The sequence below is a fragment of the Pinus tabuliformis genome, chromosome 9 (assembly GCF_031772625.1).
Source record: "Pinus tabuliformis cultivar Carrire ecotype Pingquan chromosome 9, CPIR1, whole genome shotgun sequence".
Lineage (NCBI taxonomy): Eukaryota > Viridiplantae > Streptophyta > Pinopsida > Pinales > Pinaceae > Pinus > Pinus tabuliformis.
The window spans coordinates 841,935,979-841,958,288 of NC_142307.1; the positions used below are offsets into that span (position 1 = coordinate 841,935,979).

At 37.7% G+C, this 22,310-nt stretch overlaps 1 protein-coding gene across 1 annotated transcript in view; it reads right to left on the reverse strand.

Moving 5' to 3' along the window:
- The window catches only part of SFR6 (sensitive to freezing 6), a 325,720-nt gene extending 305,151 nt beyond the window's left edge, over nt 1-20,569 (reverse strand). The window contains 1 exon segment of the mRNA XM_089445794.1: nt 19,818-20,569. Coding sequence (XP_089301920.1) covers nt 19,818-20,221 — 404 coding nt within the window. The 5' untranslated portion in view covers nt 20,222-20,569.
- Between the last annotated feature and the right edge of the window lie 1,741 nt (nt 20,570-22,310).

Below are 22,310 nucleotides of genomic sequence, written 5' to 3' on the forward strand. Positions count from 1 at the left end.
GCTAGTTCGAGTGATCCTCGTCAAAGCAATCTCGATCATTGATGAAGATTAAAATTTCTTTTAATCTCATCAGTGAAAATATAAAAATATTTGGGGAATTTCAAAAATTTTAATTAAATGCATTTTAATTAACTCAAAAATAGAATTTTATTATTTTTGAGTTAATTTGCCCAAAAATTTGACTTTGACTTAATCCCCAGAGATCAAAGGTTTAAAATTTAGCAAAATAGTTAATTTACCTTAGTGTCGGGTCCTTTTAAAATTTAATTTTTTAGGACCAATGAATTTTTCTTTTTGGAGAATTTAAATTTACCTAGGACTTAAAATTAATTAAATTTCTGACTTGGGATTTTAATTAATTTTTGACCAGAAAATTTAATTAATTAACCTATGAGGGAATAAATTATTTTTCCAACCCTCAAAACACTTTACATCATGATTTTCATATTTTTTACATTATAAGGGAGAAAACCCATTTGTAATAGACCCTCACAGACCACCCATTTCTGCGACACAAATATAATCCAGTAGACCAATCAATTTGTAATAAAATAACCTAACCAAATAGTTAGAATTTTTCCCAAATCACTTTTACATAGACTCGATCTAGAACACTAGGACTCACCTAAGATCCTAACAACAAAATCCATTCCAGCTTTGGGGTAAGACTGAAGGGGAAAACTCTGTCGACCATCCGAGAATGGATCGACGAGACAAAAAAGCTCCTAGAATGGAGATCGTCACTAAAAAGGTAGATTTACCTAGGTTTTTACATACATGACACGATTCTGCTGAGATTATCTACATCATATACATGCAGAATTTGTTTACATTATAACATCATGATCAGACTGATGATGATAGCTAGACAGCACAGACACATTGATCATGCACTATCCCTTTTGCGAAAAAAGGCGGTGTAATGCTATGGGTCGTTGACACGTAGTGGTCAACAAAATGCACATAAAAATAGCAAAATAGGCCAAATGGGCGAGTGATTCTGTCAATCATGAATGGGAATCCATAGTTGTTGTAGGACTACAAAAATGTGGAGAAGAAAAACTGAGATAAGCCCAAGTGATAAACAATTACCTGCATGCCAATGGCTTGAAATTGACATATAAGGTAAGATCATTTATTAATGTCCAACAAATGAGCATTGTTGCCACAAAACTTAGCAGGCATGGTGCAAAGCCTCACCAAGTAGGAGCCAGACCTTATGGCAACAAAGAAGAACAATTTCCCCCTGTCACCTCAGCAACTTTCCTCCTGCTCTTTAGTGGAATGTAAACCACAAAGGAGGCTTCCCTAAATCGACTATAAAGATACTCTAATACTAGGCTCAAAGTGAGAAGTTTTTCTTTAGTGGGGTAGAGTATTGGCAAGGACAAGATGACCTAGGTTTTCTATGCTAGGACTCAAGTACTCTAATCCTAGACCACTAAATTGGCTGCTATAAGTTAGCGTCAGGATGTTATTCAATATTATGGCATTCAAAGTCATATAGCAACCTTAGAAAAAGCCTAAATAGAGGTTAGGTTTAGGCTAAGGTAAATAAATTTATTGTTGTTAAATATGCACAAACAGCAACATAAAGGGGTGACGTCAGCCCTTTTGAGGTAATGTTAGACCATGCCCTATGCTAGATTTTGCGTGTAGACTTTATAGAAACTATGCCTAAATTATGAACCACCCACATGCAATCAAATGGCACTTTTATGCATAATAAGCCCTAGAAAACCTAATGGATGCCCTAACCGTCTAGGACAGAAAGAGAATTTATTTAGTTTTATGGTGATCAACACACTCTTAGACCAATGCCTTATCTTACTAGGGGTTCAATGGAGTCTTAATGGCATAAATTTAGAGGAAGGATATTGATGGAGTAAGGAGGTATGCCTAGGGCATCCACTTCTAAAACAATAATTATTGCTCTTGTGAGGGGAGGAATTAAATATAGGGTCTGCACATTAAGAGTTTCCCTATAGGCCTTAAAGAGGACAATTTTACATGCAATATTGAAGCTAAAATTCAGCAATAGTAAAGCATTTAGTCATGGCATATTTGAAACCCTACTTTAAACATAAAGCATGTAGAATATCAATAATAAGACAATAAACCTACAAAATCCTCCAGAAAGGCACTTTCTTCAAACCGAGAACAATGTCTCCATGTCAAAACCATATCCTCTAGCAAGTCACACCAAGAAAGATCAATTTTGTCCCAATGTAACGAAAAAGACTAGCTCACACTCTCTTAGAGAGGAATTGAATTTAACGTGTGATGATGAAAAAGTGAAATGAGGGGAGGTTCTATTTATATGACACCTATCCCACTCATTTTTACAATTCAACTACAAAGCCCTATTGACACGTTTACTTTAAGTATTCCACACGAAAGGATTACAAGTCAAGCTCATAGCTCAAAAACATAACAAAAGTGCCATAAATGCCCACGTGTATAAGAAAAGCCTCCTCAAACATGATGTCATCCTCCAAATGAGCTCTCGAAGCCACCAATGAGGTGTGATGAGGGCTAATGAGTGATCCATACTCCAAGATGTATCTCAAAGATCATGTGCAAGCCTTCAAAGTGCCTCTAAGCCAACACGTCATCTCCATGGTGCCCTACATCACCCTTAAAAAAGCAAGAGGGGTGATGTGGCACTCTCTAACTCAAGCATTGGGGCTCCAAAGTGATGTGCAAGCCTCCCATGTCATCTCAAGGATGATCGTCATCATCCAAGCTCTGAAACAAGTGATGCTCATCAAACAGTGACAAGGCCAGTGTAGGGGCATCCTGGTTCCACCGGGCACAACATCAATATCTCCAACACCAAGCTCTATGGTTCAACTTTTCAACAACTAGGTGTCCCTTGAGGTGTCAAGCATCATGTGGAGTCATCAAGTAGCCCAATGCTCTGCTCTGCATAGGCAACATTGCATCAGCAAGGTCATACTTTCTCTCTACAATGGGTAAAGCAGCCTTTACTGCTCCACTGAGAAGGTGGGGCAATTGCCTCAAAAAGCCTTTGTTGTTGTGATGAGAACCACCTAACAAAACCCTCTCAAGATCAAGTGAAAATCAACAATCATTAGGTACAAAAACCATGGATGCATCATAGTGGACCATACTTAATGCTAGGGGCACAATAATACTTCACACAAAAATCACCTTCAAATATCTAACTAGATAGAATCCCATATAAGTGTTCCCTCCTTACATAAGGGATGGTTAGATGGATAACCCTATTAGGTGTTTCCAACCCCCAAGGGGAAGTGACATGTCCCAAGTTAACCCATCAATCCATAGGTGTGTGTGTAGATGGTGGCAACGGAGCAGGCATGACTTCAAGGCAAGGTGCCATAACCAAGTGACTAGCGAATGGTGGTCGCGAATGGTGGTCCAAAAATCCTAAGTGTATAGATGTAAAGAGGGAGAAATTGTGGAGGCATGAGTTACCCCTTTCCTAGGCCTGCTTTTTCCACCCCTCTAGTGTGCCTTTTACCTCTTTATGATAATGATTTGATTTGAGTGCACAGCTCAGGAGCCCAAGCTTGCCTTTTGAGATTTAGCATTTTATACCCCTTAATGATGAGGCAATTTATCACTCATCAGGGTTGGTACAATACAAAGGTACCTTTTTATAGATTGAGCATCACGTGTTCAAGGAACCAAGTGATGGCTAATGACAAGGGTAAATCTCATGCTAGTCTTTTGCCCACACACTAATAAAATGTCCAAGCCATCTTTTGAATTTTATCTTTTTCTTTCATTGTTTCTTTCTTTTGCTTTTAACTTTCTTTTAGCTACATCAACCTCCAAGGAAATATTTTCCAACCTAGACTCGAGGACAAGGATGAGATGGTGCCAATCCCCATGACCAATGACCACCAAACCGAAGTATGGAGATGGAATAATGGGAAAGATGGAAAGTGGTAAGTAAGGGATATCATGGACATGCTACTTCAATTAAAGCCTCCCCTGTAGTGCGAGTGTTGTGAACATCTCCATAACATCCCGATTTTATCTCGAAATCACGATTTTTTGGCCTAGCCGATGTTTGCCAACTTTTAAAGATATTTTTATGGTATCATAATATTGGTGACGTTTGTCGATTTTTTACCAATATTTTCTCGATTTTTATGATTTTTTGGTTTTCTAGACCCTTGCCGATTTTATCTCAATGTCGATGTTCGCAACATTGATGCCCCTCCTAGAACCCTAAGGCCTTAGAGGAGGTCCCACTACACTAACCTCCCAGGTGAAGTGAGGGATCAAAACTACAATCAAGATTGGTCAATCATCCAAATCACCCCTTGATTCATATTAGTATGCCCTAAACATCAAGTAAAAGCACATGATCACAAAATGGTTAAAGTACCTGCCAATGTATCACCCACCTTCCTTTAAGCAGGAATGCCAATTGAGAGAGAAATTTGATCGAAACAAAGTGGAGGATCTATAGCATCATGTCATGTATTGATCAATAGGGTTGTCGATTGTCTGTCCAAGGAGGTGAAAAAAAATTCCTATGGGTAACAAGCACAAAAGTAGGTCAATGGGACTAAAGAGTACAACCAATGTGAATAAAATGTGGGAGTGCAAACACAACTCCTAGAAAATACCAAAAATAAGGAAAAGAAAGAAAACTATATATATTTTTAAAATCGTGACAAAGGTATAATGATATAAAACAGTAAGTGAGTTTATCCAAGACCAAAAAGGTGCACAGCCCAACTCAGGAACCTATCAAGAGAGAGAGTAAGAGAGGGAGATCAAATGTTGGCTCTGATGATGTCAAGGTCTCCTGAGTTTGATGGCCAAGGGTAAGGGGGGCGAATTGGACCCTAGCTCGCTATCGAAGTCATCTAAAACCATTAAATTTGGTTGCATACTCCTTAACATCGAATGTCAACAGAAGGAAACTTCAAATAGATCTCTAGTTCCTCCTCTAGATTTGGGAAGTGGTATGATGGGTGGAGCATGTTCTACTCCATATCTGGGTGGAGTTGATCTCTCTAATGCTCTATGAACGTGTGGCCTGTTGACCACTAGAGTGGCACCTGATGATTATATGAAGACTCCATGCCCAAGGATGATCCAGGGGACACTTGTACCATCAGATATCATCAGTCAACAGAGTTTTTTAACTCTACTTCTATCTTCTCATTATCTTTATTGTACCCAGATTCTACACCCTGCTGGGAATTGTAATAAGTGATACTAGTAATGATGAGTTTTTGAGTCTGTAACAGGCCTAAGATGTTGGGACTCGATCAGCAAACGAGTACACCTTGGAGTGTTTTTTTTATCCGGTTAATTATCCCTTTTTTTTTAGAAGCGAATAATTTTCTAGGTTTTTCCACTCATTTTTTACCCCAAATCCAGCGTGACGATTTAAAGGTTGAGCCCCTAACACATTTTAGTGTCTAGAGTCGATGTATATTACCATACTAGATCACACAAAAAAAATTGTGGAATTTGGCTAGATCTAAGTAAGGTTTTTTAATAATTAAAAATTTGTCGCAAAACGGGATTTTTTAATTATTTTCTATGTAATGGTGTAAATAAGTGGCCTTAGAAAATTTCTAGGGCGTATGACTACTCAAAATTCATCTTCAGAGACCTAGCATTATCCTGGAACCCATTTTGGGGGACAAAAAAGCGACTTATAGTCCCTCAAAAGCCAATTTTCCTAATGACACTGGCAAATACGACGAAAAAATTCAAAAAAAATTAATAATTGGAAAGAATAATTATTTTATCCAAAGTCAAAAAAAGAGTCGAAGGGTAACATGGAAGTTCATAGGAGAAATCAAAGGTGATGTGGCAACCATGTGGGGCCCACCACATAAAGCACAAGTCAAAGTCAAAGTTCCAAGTGGCAAATCAGATGGTCCAACCATGAGTTCATAAGGCACAACGAAAAAGTTTTTTAACATGTTGAAAATATGTGGTGCGCATTAAAATCTTAAAGGTGGACAAAATATATGACATGGCAGCCACATGAGGCCCACAAGTAGTGGGGGACAAATCAGCGAAGTCATCAATTAGTGTTGGAAGTCCACAAATTAGCAAAAAGGCTTCAAAAATCAGTTTTAAAATGTAACGGAATTGGAAAAGTTTAAGTGGGGACTGCCACATGGGACAGTTCTTGTCCCCCACTAACTCTCACTTGTCTCCCACTCACATATATATCAACCAATGGGATCATCGCAGGGATATGTCACTGCCAGCGAAAAGAATGATACACAGCAAATTAACACGCAATTTACACTCAGCTAAGCAACATTCACGCAGCAGTAAAAAGGGACAGCGTGGCCAAGTAAGACAAGTTTTTTCCCCCACTAATCCATTGCCAGCCAATCAGAAAGTTAAGTGCCAGATAAGAGGCTTGAATTGCCTTTGTTACAGCTCAATTCATCAGAGATCTACGCAAATTTGGAAGGTTGAATTAAGAGGCTCTTCACACAGCCTCACACTTGTAATCTGCCAGCTGATAAAGACTCCTACGTAGTCAAGGAACAGTCCACAAATTTCTCACGTTGACACATCGGTTCAGCTCAGATTTGCAAGGGATATGTGTCTTTTTACTCCAAGTTTTTTCACACATGACTCACTCCACTTCAAGCTAAAGAATATGCTGCCACTAGAGAAGAATCAGTGTTGATTCTCAAGGATGAATACATAGGCCAGCAAGGCTCTATTGACTGCCAGCTACAGGATTACACAACAGTCATATCAGCCACTTGTACAAATTCGTTTTTACATTGGGATTGTCATCAAGTTACACTTGTCATTTCATTTTTCATTAGTATTGGCTCCCATAGTTCTATTTAAATAAGCTTTGGCTCTCATCTTTGTATCTTTAGAATGAGTTGTGGGGCTTGCGGAGACTCTGCTGGATTTTGTATTCATCTTTCATATAATAAAAGAGACTTTGCGGTACTATTGTGTTGGTGTTCTCCTTCCATTTCTTGAGGTGATGTTATTTCATTTTTTGTGCTTTACATTCTACATGTATGTTGGATTATGCTAGTTATCATTTTGCCACTTGTTTGGATTAACATATGCAAGATATCTTGTATGGTTTTTGGGTTAGAGAAATACTCTAGGAAGAGGAGCACTAGAAGATTTTTGATGAAATTTCTAGCCTTCCCCTCCATTGTATAATCTAATCCTTTATGATCGTTGACATCTTTTTCAAAGTGTGTAGAGATCTTTAGATTTGGTTGAAGGATTTACTTGAGCGTGGGGTAGCTCTTCAATAGAGAAACTAACTCCCAAGATCAAGAATAGAAGGACCCAATCGGTTTGCTTCAAGGATCTTATCAAATGATTTTGAAAGAGGGAGTTTCCTTTCCTCTAACTTATTAAGATCACATAAATTTAAATTAAATATTTTTCTTGATCAATATCTTGTACTCTCAAGGATTGTATTTGCTACCTAGAGCATTGTTTTAACTAAACAAGTATGGAATTCTACTTGCGTGTCTTGATCTAGTTCTTGTACACTAACTGTAGATTATCATTTTGACTATTTTATGTCATCTTTGTCTCCATTTCAGGATTGTTTTGCTTTCAATTTTTGAAGCATTTTATTTCATTTTAAGCAAAATACAATTTCATTTCTTAAAGAGCAAATACTTGGAAGGCACTAGTTGTTTATGTATTTCATGCTTATCTTACGATGGTTATTGCTCATATCAATTTTTTGCTTATAAATCTTAAAGAGATAATCTATTTAACTCTAACAATGCTCCTTGAAACTCACATCCTTTTTAAATTAACTTTTCATTAGGGACCACCCCCCTTAGCGAACCTAGGAGATAGCTCAGACGGAGAGAGTTGGGATTAGTGTGACAGCGCCTTCTCTGAGTTCCCTGCCACCAACTACACCTTGTGGGGTTGAAGGTTTTTCTCACGGACTTGTAGGTAGGTGTAGGCGGCAAGGTCAACATTTTTTGGCACCGTTGTTGGGGACAAGCTTTCTTTTACCTAGGAAATCGACTAACCTTCTGGTTTTAGCATTTTTGAACTTTAGATTTAGATTCTTGCTCAAGTGGCGACTCCACTCAATCCAAATTTTGCAAGAGTGTCTACTAGGAGAAATTCAAGTGGTCTAGTTAGCCCCTCTCCTAATCCTGAAAGGGTTTTAGAGAGAGGTTGAATAGACTTTCTCATAGTAGAGCTCTTGCCAGTCTTGGGCAAGAGGCTATTTCTAATATTCATTTGATTTTTCAAGAAGAAGTAGAGCCTAGCATCATGAATGATATTTTTGCTCCTTGTGACTTCACTAACATAAATGGCTATCCTCACAATATCCCTGACAAGGCTATTGAAAATTTGCCTTCCTTTCAAGGTAACAATGCCATTAGTGCTACATCACATGTGAAAAACTTTAATGTTTGTATATTTAAATGGTGTAACGCTGCTAATTTTGAGAATGTGAAGATGAGGCTTTTTGTTTTATCTATAGAAGAAGATGCTCTTGATTGGCTCGCTGAGAAACCTGCTAACTCATATAACTCTTTACAAGCCATTCTAATTGCATTTTTAGATAAGTTTGGAGAGAAGAAGGAAAATAGGCATTTGATCAATGCCATTAGCAACATGAAGAAAAATGAGAATGAAATCATGGAGGAGTTTAACAAGAGATTCAATGAATTAGTAAAAAGCATGTCTGCTACTATTAAACCTCTTGATGAATTTCTTTTATGCTCATATCTAGATGCTTTTGGGGTTGACACTGCCTATGAGTTGAGTAGGAAGGAACCTATGAATCTAAGCGTAGCTCAATCTGAAGCCTTGAAGATAGAAAGGGCTAGAAAGCAGTCAAGAAAATCTGAAATTCATGATTTCAATAGAGGGCCATCAAAATCAAATGATTACAAAGGCAATGCCAAGGAAGAGACTACACATGATCCTATTAAAGAACTAACTCAACTCATCAAGAGCATGGAAGCAAATCACATTAAAGAAATGCAAGCCATGCAAAATAGGTTGGTGGCCATGGAGAGATCACAAGTGAAAAGATTCCAACCCAGGCCAAATGATAGATGGCAAAAGAATATAGGCCCTCAACAGGAGCTTAGGCCTCCAAATCCATTGGAATCCACCAACATGGTAGATCACATTCCCCCTTTTTGTAGGCCATGTACTGATTTCCATGAAAAAGCCACATGCCCATATGTGAAGAGAATCATGGAAAGTGGCATGTTAGGAGATGAACATGTAGGGACAATGGGTCAAAATTTCAAATCAATATGTTCTCCATGGAGGATCAGATATACACCATTGAGAGAAAACAAGAGATTGACCATAGGCCTAATAATCTTGGGGTTTACAATATGATTGCAAATTTTGACGAGGTCACTAAGATTTTTGGGGAAAAACCTACATCTTGACAACTTCTTGCTATGGCAAAACACAAAGGGATGACTTATCAAAGAAGGAATATCCAAGACCGGAATAATCACAAAAAAAATTCTCCTCCTACTTTAGAATTGAATTTTGACTTGGGCAATTTGGTGAATAATGCAAAGGTTTCTATTCCAATGACAACTTTTAAAAATACCATCTCAAAAGGCCAAGTTACTAAGTGCCATTGAAGTTACTCAAAGGGAAGCAAAGCCTAGTGACGAACCAGGAGATGAGGAAATTGTATTGAAAAGAATGAATTGTTATGTGGGGAATGAAGATCATCTACCATTTTATGTTTCTTTGATAGTGAAAGATCGTCTTTTACACAACTGCATGTTTGATTCAGGGGCTTCATCAAATGTCATGACCAAGAAAGCCATGGAGCAACTGAATTTAAGGGTTTCTAAGCCCTATCACAACATATGTTCAATGGATTCTAAAATAATTGAAGTGTGTGGGATAACTAAAGATTTACAGGGTTTCCTAGCTGCATACACAGATAGAATAATGACTATGGATATTGTTGTGATAGATGTTCCAGATTCATGGGGAATGCTCCTCTCAAGAAAATGGGCATCAGATCTAGGTGGTAGCCTTCCAATGGACTTATCATATGCCACCATCCCCATGCTTGATAATACCTTTGTCAGACTTGATCGAGAGTTAGAGAAAAGATATCATGTTGAAGATCCAAAGAAACCCAACAATGAGATTATCTATAGATCATGCCAGACAGGACGTGATGCAGTGTTGACAAATTTTCTTCCCCCCTTAACAGAACATATTCAAAACGAAGAGATAAGGCATAGCTCAAAAAGCTTGGGTGCTTCAAATCTTTTATTAGAACATTTTCAAGACAAAGCAGTAGGATTGGCAATAAATGCATCATCATCACCATCACAACTAACTAAGAAGAAAAGAAAAAAGCGAAAGAAGAAAAGAGATATAAAAAATGAACCACCAGTTTTGAGCAGGATCAAGCCTTAACGCATCAACAGTCAGAAAAGGAAAAGGAAGAGGTTTGGTATATCTGATGGCCACAAACATGTTAATAGTGGGGCAAGTCATAGTCCCAATATAGTCAGAATTGGGCAAGGCACATCAAAGAAAGAACCTATGGACTTGCCTGTGAGTAGGCAGGTTCTCAAGATGGATTTCACCAAAGACATCTGATGCCATGGGGCATATTTTTGTATCATATTTCTAACCTTATATTGTGTCATTTTTGTTTAAGTAGTTTTATTTCATGAATAAATTGTCATTTATACTCATAGAATAAATTTTCATTTCTTCATTCCTGTACTTTATTTCTTTTGATGATATTTTGAATGGATATTGCTCATATATGTCTTTTGTCGGTTCGTGCAGATTCCAGGTTCTTGCACACTATCACATTGTATCTAGAAAGCATCCCCATATGGAGTCAAATGTTGACCACTGGAGTGGCACCTGATGATTATATGAAGACTCCATGCCCAAAGATGATCCAGAGGACACTTGTACCATCAGATATCATCAGTCAACAGAGTTTTTTAACTCTACTTCTATCTTCTCATCATCTTTCTTGTACCTAGATTCCACACCCTGCGGGGAATTGTAATAAGTGATATTAGTAATGATGAGTTTTTGAGTCTGTGATAGGCTTAGGATGTTGGGACTCGATTAGCAAACGAGTACACCTTGGAGTGATTTTTTTATCCGGTTAATTATCCCTTCTTTTTCAGAGGCAGATAATTTTCTAGGTTTTTTCAATCATTTTTTACCCCCAAAGCCGAGGTGACGGTTTGAAAGTTGAGCCCCTAACACATCTTAGTGTCTAAAGTCGATGTATATTACCATACTAGATTACACAAAAAAATTTGTGGAATTTGGCTAGGCCTAAATAGGGTTTTTTAATAATTAAAAATTTCCCGCAAAACATGATTTTTTAATTATTTTCTATGTAATGGTGTAAATAAATGGCCTTAAGAAATGTCTGGGGCATGTGACTACTTGAAATTCATCCTCAGAGACCCAGCATTATCCTAGGACCCATTTGGGGGGACAAAAAAGAGACTTATAGTCCCTCAAAAGCCAATTTTCCTAATGACACTAGCAAATATGACGAAAAAGTTCAAAAAAAAATTAATAATTGGAAAAAATAATTATTTTTTCCAAAGTCAAAAAAGAGTCAAAAGGTGACATGGAAGTTCACAAGAGAAGTCAAAGGTGATGTGGCAACCATGTCGGGTCCACCACATAAAGCACAAGTCAAAGTCAAAGTTCCAAGTGGCAAGTCAAATGGTCCAACCATGAGTTCATAAGGCACAGCAAAAAAAAAAATTAACGTGTTGAAAATATGTGGTGCACATTAAAAGCTTAAAGGGGGGACAAAATATATGACATGGCAGCCACGAGGCCCACAAGTAGTGGGGGAGAAATCAGCGAAGTCATCAATTAGTGTTGGAAGTCCATGAATTAGCAAAAAGACTTCAAAAATCAGTTTTAAAATGTAACGGGTTTGGAAAAAGTTTAAGTGGGGACAGAACTGCCACATGGGACAGTTCTTGTCCCCCACTTACTCTCACTTGTCTCCCACTCACATACATATGGGATCATCGCAGGGATATGTCACTGCCAGCTAAAAGAACGATACGCAGCAAATTAACACGCAGTTTACACTCAGCTAAGCAACATTCACGCAGCAGTCAAAAGGGCCAGCGTGGCCAAGTAAGACAAGTTTGTCCCCCACTAATCCGTTGCCAGCCAATCAGAAAGTTAAGTGCCAGTTAAGAGGCTTGAATTGGCTTTGTTACAGCTCGATTCATCAGAGATCTACGCAGATTTGGAAGGTTGAATTAAGTGTGAGATATTTCAGATTTAGTGGAGTATGTCTCCACTTTGGTCTCCATGTTGCTCCACCTAGTAGTAGTCACTTATCACACAGCCTCACACTTGTAATCTGCCAGCTGATAAAGACTCCTACGCAGTCAAGGAACAGTCCACAGATTTCTCACATTGACACATCAGTTCAGCTCAGATTTGCAAGGGATATGTGTCTTTTTACTCCAAGTTTTTTCACACGACTCACTCCACTTCAAGCTAAAGAATATGCTGCCACTAGAGAAGAATCAGTGTTGATTCTCAAGGAGGAATACATAGGCCAGCAAGGCTCTATTGACTGCCAGCTACAGGATTACACAACAGTCATATCAGCCACTTGTACAAATTCGTTTTTACATTGGGATTGCCATCAAGTTACACTTGTCATTTCATTTTTCATTGGTATTGGCTCCCATAGTTCTATATAAATGAGCTTTGGCTCTCATCTTTGTATCTTTAGAACGAGTTGTTGGGCTTGCGGAGACTTCGCTGGATTTTGTATTCATCTTTCATATAATAAAAGAGACTTTGGGGTACTATTGTGTTAGTGTTCTCCTTCCATTTCTTGAGGTGATGTTATTTTATTTTTTGTGCTTTACATTCTACATGTATGTTGGATCATGCTAGTTATCATTTTGCCACTTGTTTGGATTAACATATGCAAGATATCTTGTATGGTTTTTGGGTTAGAAAAATACTCTAGGAAGAGGAGCACTAGAAGATTTTTGGTGAAATCTCTAGCCTTCTCCTCCATTGTATAATCTAATCCCTAATGATTGTTGACATGTTTTTCCAAGTGTGTAAAGATCTTTAGATTTGGTTGAAGGATTTACTTGGGTGTGGGGTGGCTCTCCAATAGACAAACTAACTCCCAAGATCAAGAATAGAAGGACCCAATTGGTTTGCTTCAAGGATCTTATCAAACGATTTTGAAAGAGGGAGTTTCCTTTCCTCTAGCTTATTAAGATCACATAAATTCAAATTAAATATTTTTCTTGATCAATATCTTGCGCTTTCAAGGATTTTATTTGCTACCTAGAGCATTATTTTAACTAGACAAGTATGGAGTTCTACTTGCATGTCTTGATCTAGTTCTTGTACACTAATTGTAGATTATCATTTTGACTATTTCATGTCATCTTTGTCTCCATTTCAAGATTGTTTTGCTTTCAATTTTTGAAGCATTTTATTTCATTTTAAGCAAAATACAATTTCATTTATTAAAGAGAAAATACTTTGAAGGCACTGGTTTTTTATGTATTTCATGCTTATCTTATGATGGTTATTGCTCATATCAATTTTTTGCTTATAAATCTTAAAGAGATAATCTATTTAACTCTAACAATTCTCCTAGAAACTCACATCCTTTTTAAATTAACTTTTCATTAGGGACCACCCCCTTTAGCTAACCTAGGAGATAGCTCAAACAGAGAGAGTTGGGATTAGTGTGACAGCCCCTTCTCTGAGTTCCCTGCCACCCACACCTTGTGGAGTTGAAGGCTTTTCTCACTGACTTGTAGGTAGATGTAGGCAGCAGGGTCAACATGGCCTAATGTATGTTTTGACATCTCCAAACCAGTCTCAATAATATTGGTTGGTCTCCCAAAGGGGGAGGCTAAGGAGAAACCTGAGACCTCACCATCTTGTTGTCCAGTGCACTCTAGAATTGTGCATGTCATTTGTTGCTTCAATCAGGGGAAGTATGAGGTAATCGGTCTGGTCATCTCAAGACAAGGCATATCATGCAAGAGTTGAGATTTATGGCTGAAAATATCCCTAATGAAGAGGGTAAGCATCTTTGATCTATGCCCTAAACATCAAGTAAAAGCACATAATCACGAAATGGTTAAAGTACCTGCCAATGTATCACCCACCTTCCTTTAAGCATGAATGCCAGTTGAGAGAGAAAAAGTTGATCGAAACAAAGTGGAGGATCTATGGCATCATGTCATGTATTGACCAATAGGGTTGTTGATTGTCTGTCCAGGGAGGAGAAAAAAAATTCCTATGGGTTACCGACTTTTTGATGAGTAACAAGCACAAAAGTAGGTCAATGGGACTGAAGAGTACAACCAATATGAATAAAATGTGGGAGTGCCAAGTTGCCAACACAACTCCTAGAAAATACCAAAAATAAAGCAAAGAAATAAAACAATATATATGTTTAAAATCATGACAAAGGTACAATGATATAAAACACTAAGTGAGTTTATCCAAGACCGAAAAGGTGGACAACTCAACACAAGAACCTATCAAGAGAGAGAGTAAGACAGGGAGATCAAACATTGGCTCTAATGATGTCAAGGTCACGTAAGTTTGATGGCCAAGGGTGAGGGGGAAGAATTGGGCCCAAGCTCACTGTCAAAGTCTTCTAGAACCATCAAGTTTGGTTGCATACTCCTTAACATCTGAGGTCAAAAGAAGGAAACTTCAAATAGATCTCTAGTTGCTCCTCTAGATTTGGGAGGTAGTATGATGGGTGGACCATGCTCTACTCCATATTTGGCTGGTATTGATCTCTCTAATGCTCCAAGAACGTGTGGCCTAATGTATGTTTTGACATCTCCAAACTGGTCTTAATAATATCGGCTGGTCTCCCAAAGGGGGAGGCTAAGGAGAAACCTGAGTTCTCACCATCTTGTTGTCTAGTGTGCTCTAGAATTATGCCTGTCATTTGTTGCTTCAATTTGATGGATCAACAGGGAAGTATGAGGTAATCGGTCTGGTCATCTCATGGCAAGGCATATCATGCAAGAGTTGAGATCTATGGCTGAAAATCTCCCTGATGAAGAGGGTAAGCATCTTTGATATTAGTATCAGAAGAAAGTAGAGAGGGAGCCTCCCTAGTCCTTATAGAGGCATTAATAGCATCCTCTAATCTCATAATATAGGGACCACCAAAAATTGAGGTACATCTTTATCTCTAACTCCTAAAGGTGGCACACCTATCAGATCATATTAGATCGTGGTATATGGTGATCTATCTCTTTCTAGAGTCTTTAGGAGCCGCCCTAAAGTTGTCCCAAAGGGACCCTAAACGAGTGCATCTAATGTTTGCAAATGTATAGGAGATGGACAATCACGCCATCATGCATCTCCAAAAAGGTGCTCTAGGTAGAAAGACATCATTGAGCCCAGGCTCATTGAGGGTGAGATCCAAGTGACCTAAATGAATATGTAAATATCCTCTCTGATAGGTTGGTTCAATACACATCTAGTCAACAAGAGATGGCACGGCGCATCAAGGGAGAATCTGAACGAGGGCATGCACTCAGGGGAATAGTAATCATCTAAAGAAGTTGAGATGCCTTTCAAAACCAACCTTGTGCTCGACCTGGGGAAGGATCTAAGGCGAGAGCCTCCAAGGAGCAAAGTGCAAGGTAGGGATACCTATCTCGCCTACTAGCAAAGTCTTCAAGAGATTGGACTCTATGAAGGAAAGAAATCAAGCGGAAAATGACCTCAAGGCAAAAAAGGTGGATGCCAAACTCTGCTTGAACAATGGGTTGTGGAACCATTTGCTTACACCAGATGATGCACCTAAGAAGCAAGGTTTGTACTCTCACTAGTCTAGTGCAATTTGTCTACAACAAGTTCACTCCCTAGATCTCAAAGCCATAGAGAACTGTGGATCTGATAATTGCCTCCATGAGATAAAGTTTAGTCGAGATGTCATGAAACTACCCCTAGAAGCATTATCCCTTGATGAGGGCTATGGAACCATACCCCTTACTAAGCTGAAGCTTAAGGCCCTGCGACAAACCAAAACAAGGCCCCATGAACTATAGTATCAAGTTAGTGTAAGTTGTGGTGATCTCAATCTCTATCCCTCGATAGTAGAAATGTAAATCTATAAGAGAGCACTTTGATGCATTGAATAACAAAACCTTAGTAAATGTTCATGTAAATCATTGAAACCGCTTGAAGCTGAGAGCTCAAAGAGAATCCCATGCAAGGAAAAAAAATCCCAAGGAGGATGGTGGAACTCTAAAGAAGCCCTAATCTTAAAGCTACAATACTAACTGAAATGGCGACAACAATGTGAATACTCACATACAAGAGAAACACAAGAAAGAGAGAGGGGAGGGGAGGGGAGGGGGAGAGAGCTTGCCAATAGAAAGGAGATTAGGATATCGTCACAATGTAGATATATTGTACACTCTTCATTGTATTATCTATTAATGGGAGTACAAAATTACGAGAGAGTGAACAAGTCTAACCAAGTCTCCAACAAAATATGGAAGATCAATTAGAACCAAGCCACCCAAAAGTTTGAAAGATAATGCACTAAAGTACAGCTATAAATTATAATACATGTTCACCAATCTAAGTCTCATCAAATGAGAGTTTCACAAGCCTTGAAAATACATTATTAATATTAATTAGGACCAAGTCACCCGAAAGTTTGAAAGATAATGCACTAAAGTACAGCTATAATATATGTTCACCAAACTAAGTCTCATCAAATGAGAGTTTCACAAGCCTTGACAATACATTATTAATATTACTTCAACAACACTGAGAGACCAGGAATGTTTTCTTCTTAGAACTTAGCTGGAACTTTTCATGATATTGCAAATGATCAAATATTCCTCATCCTGATCATTTAAAAGGATCCATGTTACTAGTCAAGCGGAAAATGCAAAAACCCACCATCAAATCATCAGTTTTTTTCTGAAAATGATGCCCTAACTTAAGTCATGTAGTTTGGGTTCAAGTTCAAGTTCAAAAATGATTAGGTTCAGTTGTTAGATTTTTTGATGAGGTTTGCCATTATGTTCATATATATATATATATATATATATATATATAGTTACGGCATGGTTTTCAGAAAAACTGATGATGGGAGGGTATATAAACTTCAAATGAAATAGAACAACAAAATGTAAGAAATCAACATCAATAAACATAAAAATTGTTATGATGAGCTTGGACTACAAGGATAGATTACAATCTTGAGCTATGACAAAAGGTTACGAGGTTGAGCTGTGGACTTGGCCAATAGCCATGAGGTTCAATGAGGTTCACCAAACTTCAAACAAAAAATTCAAGTTCACTGAATTTTGAACCTCATGATGGAAGTTCAGCAAACCTTGTGACATAGGCCCTAGCAGCTATTTATGTATATGCATATTGTTGTAAAAGTTTCAATTCTTCACCCTTCATAGGTATTTGAACACATAACATGTAACAGGTGGTGCAACTTCATCCAGGTATGCTTGGATGTATGAGTTTGAATGTGTCGTGACTCGTTGTCCAGCCTTACATAATCTATACTTCAGTAAATCTTAAACTTAGCCTTAGAAAATGCCCAAGATTTCCCTTGACCTCTAGCTGGATCATAGAGGCAACCAGCCCATGCTCACTGCTAGCCCATGTTCTTGCCATATGCTTTTAGGTCAATGTCATTGTAAAGTGGTGACTCCGCATAAATGAACATTGACATGGTTGTCAGTCTCATTTCTCTTTTAAATGTTGATAAGCCTTCTTAATTATGAAAAGATAAATTAGAACAATTAAACATATTAAAAAAAAAATACATTTTAATTTTCACCCAACGTGAATTGTTTTTATGCCACCTCCATTCTTGAACTTTGAACACAATTGCAAGAATCTCAATCTATATAGTATGTTAAATTTTCACACGTTTATTGTGCACTAAAATTTGGCAATATAACAATTCAAAACAATAATCTCAATTGTTGAGCTAGTTTTTGGAAATCACATAGAAATAATCTCAATTATTGAATTTTGGCCAATACCTTTCATTACATAACATTGCGATAAGATGATATACTCCCCCAATTACTCAGACTTACGGTTCGTTGCAATCTCAATATGACATTGTTGCAGAGTAACTTTCTCATTATTTTATACTTGCATTCCAGTAAATATTTACCTTCACCCTATATCTTTACAGTTAATATGAAAGTGCATGGTCTCAGGGGGCAGCTCAAATTGTGACAGAAGTAATTTGAGTTTGTGGTAACTAAGAAATCCAAAATTCAAATCCCCCCAGTTGTGACCCAGTTTACAGAGAGGAGAACAGGCGGTAGACCCCAGAGACTTATTGGTAGCCCCGTGTCTCGCGAGCTGCCAAATTTCTCTGAGTTACAAAAAAAAGGAAAGTTCATGGTCCTTTGTACACCTGCAATGTTGCAGAGTGGCCTTTTATAGATTCCAAAACGTGCATCTTTGTTCTTGCAGAGTGTGGATACCTTCACTCTCTTCAGGACAGCTTCGAAATGATCAAAGCTAGTAAATTATCACACACTATATCATGGAAGGCAGAAACTTTTCAAATCAGAAGGTTTGCCAAGGACTGGTCTTATCATTGGTGTGGTACAGTTGCCGTTATACCTTCATCATTCAGCTATAAAATTCAGGCTTCCTAAATTGGTGTACACACACACTGATAAACTGCAGGTTCACCTATGTTACGACTTATACTCAACCAACTTTTCATGACATTGCTGATGGTGAGCCACTGTTGCCTATGCAATCCAAGCATTTCACCAGACCATTCAATCAGGAATGACAGGTGGTAAAAAGGCATATATTGCATACAGACGAGGTTTGGAAAGGTTGGGATTGATCCCAAATTACAAAAATAGCTTGAGGAGATTATGAAATATGTAATACAGCACATCATTGTTAAATGTTGTTTTTCGAGTTCAGGAATGCCATTGATGCAGATCTATAACAAATTCACGCTCCAAACCTGACGCTTCAGATAAAATAAATTTTGAAACTCTAAACTTCCCAAATTAAGATTCATGAGAGCTAATGATTTTATGTTTAAGAACGAGTTCCACTGCCCATTTTGGTGCACAGGCAGTTCCCTATGCTAGAGGATCATCTTTTGACAGAAGAAAAAAAACCCACCCACCACTGATAATTCCCCACCTATTCCTTGGAATATAGATCCGTTTCCAAGGACAAAAGCCAGCTTGAAATTAACAGTTAGTTGTACCCGTTTAAGTGCTCCCTTCATTATGGCGGTTGTATTTGCGATGCCTTCTTAATTGCAAGCTTACTAGAAATTAGAGTGGCATATCCCTAGTTGAGGTCTTTGATATATCTTACTAGGGCAATCTATGTCTACTTCCTGGTATAAATGTAACTCGGAGTCCCACGTGCTAGCACTATGGACCAAAGTGAATCTAGTACTGTGTTCGCGTTTCAGTTTCATAGAATAGATTTGTCTTCAATGACCATGTGCTCCACACAAATGCAGGGTTGACATATTGCCCAATTTTCAGCACCAATGACGGATACAGCTTTTATTGCATTGGGTGTTAGCTTCAGGATAGGAAATCTAACTCCGCTTAAAATAGTGAATATGGTATGTATCACTTTAAGAGCTCGGCTTAGCATGGTTATCTTCTCCTACTGAATTGCCCCCGTTTCCTAACGTATTGAACTCGGTATACATCACTTCATCAGTTTAGCATGTCATCGGCACTAATTTAATGGCAGTTGCGAGATCGAAACCCCAAGAAAAGAAAGAGAAAGAAAGAAGGAATAACCTGAACTTTCGGCATAGTTCTGGAAAGGTCATCTTCTGCTGTAGATTGTCTGGGGTCTGATGCAAATACAGATGAAACACCGTGCCCGCCATGGCTCGATCCTCCTCGTCTTCTCCCCCCACTTGCTGCTGCTGCTGTTGAGGAGGAAGGGGGGTTGAAATTGTTGTTTGCAGTTGTGGGTCGTCGCTCCCTGGAGGATTATGATGTGGGTCGTCGTCCCCTGGGGGATTATGATCGATTTGAATCGATTGAAATTCAGATTGAGATTGAGCTTGGCCTTGTCCTGGCAAAAGGGGGCCTGGAGCTGGGGCTTGTTGTGGGTATATAGATGCTTGTGTCTCCCCTTCAGCGTCCTCTTTGACGACACCCACATTGTTAATATTATTATTATTAATATTATTCATTGTTGTTGACAATGGGAATTAGTATATAAAAACAACTGACAGAGACAGATAGCACTGTGTGCGTGAAGGATCTTTGGCTGCTGGGTTGGGCTGTGATTTGATATGAGGCAGAACAGAACAGATTCTTCACCCCTCTCTATCTGGGGTCACATCCTGCCCATCTTCTTTCTTCGTTCTTTCCTAAACTAAACCATCCACTCACTTTAACCTTTTTGACCGCAACCCAGAGGTTTGAACCCACCCGGCCACTTGCAACCAAACCTGCTTTTTTTTAATCTGGTCTTTTCGCAGTCAAACCCTCTGATCCAGTCCAGTCTTGGACTTTTTGAATCCAATAACATCCACCTCGCCTTTGTCAACCCGAGCCCACTTATCTCGTCAGATGAATAACAACTACTTCAGGGTTCTTGTTGGCTTTTATATATTCAACCGGCAACAAACAAAACGTCCCCCTACTTGGAACCGCGATCAATCTTTAAGCCTATGGACATTTGATCTCCCTTCGAACTTGAAATATACAAAAGATCGCCCTGGGGTTGGTGCTCCGATGATGTGTCGTGGAGCCTTCATTAAGCTTTCACATATGGAGGACATGTATAAATTTATAATTTTTTCGCCAGTTTTTAATTAGAGAATTGGTAGATTTAGGATCAGGTCCAGGGGATTTACCATCAAGTTGAGGAGATTTGGGCTTTGCTCGGTGAATTGTTACTATATTCTTGAGCCTAGCGCAATTGTTCACGAGTTTCACTAAATAAGTAAATTGAGTTTCTAATTTAGGTGGGGCTTTTATATTGATGGATAATTGTTTTCTAGTGCAAGATATCCACAGTTTGGCCTAATCAAATGAGCTAAATAAATTTTAATAATTAGAATTTAGTAGTGTAAAAAGTTAAAAATTTTGAGGTGGTTTTATTGATGATGATATATTATTTAGGTTAAAAATTCTTTTGTGATGAAGTAAGATTTAAAAGTGTTTCAAATGCTTAAAAGTTTATCTTTCTTAAATGTAAGGAAATATGTTAATTGTTCAAAACTTAAAGGCATCTAGTAAGAGTGAAAGTCTTATCTTTTTATAGACTAAGCATATAGTGAGAGTTGAAATCTGCCCCTTTATAACTATCAACGATTCATTTCAAGAGGCATGGTTTTCCTTGAATAATAATGATGAGATAGTTTACATTCTTGGATAGTAACCAATGACGATAGTCCTCACTATAAATCGATAATTGAGTTATAATAAGTTTTTCCACTTTCAAAATGAAAAGAAAAAAAAAAAAAAAGAATTTTCATCAATTCAAAACTTTGATCAAAATTTCAATCATTTAAATCAATTTAAAATTGAGTGAATTTAGATCCTAACAAAACTTTAATCATGTATGGAATCTACCAAATTCTTATTAAATTTATAACTCAACAAAAAAATCTGTGTTCATATAAAATTAATTTATTTCATACCTCAATGTGGTTCAAAGTTAATGTTTTAGAAGTAGTCTTAATAATGACTATAAGGGACATTAAAGTTTTTTGTGAATACTATCTAGGTCCAAACTCATTTTTTATCCTAAAGTAAGACTTAAAATTGTTTTTGATTGGTTGGGAGGTCATCTTCATTGAATGTAAGGAAATACATTAATGTCCCAAGATTTAGAGGCATTTAGTAAGAGTGGAAGTCTACCCCTACAAACCATTAGTGAGTCATTTCAGGTGGTGAGGTTTTCGTTAAATAATGGTGATGAGACAACCCACTTTCTTGGTTAACAACTAATGTTATTGTCTTTAATGTCAATTGACAACTAAGTTATGATAAATTTTGCCACCTTCAAATATATATATATATATATAATCAATTTAAAACTTGAAAAAAAATAAAATATATATATATATATATATATATTAACGATTTAAATCAATTTAGAATTAAATTCATTCAAATTATGATATAACTTTGACCATGCATGAAAATTATTACTTAACAAAAGAGGTTTTTTGGGTACAAAATTACTTTATTCCATACCTTAAAGTAGTTCAAGGATATAATATACTTAGGTTGACATTCAAGAAATTATGTATAGAGAAAGAAATAGAA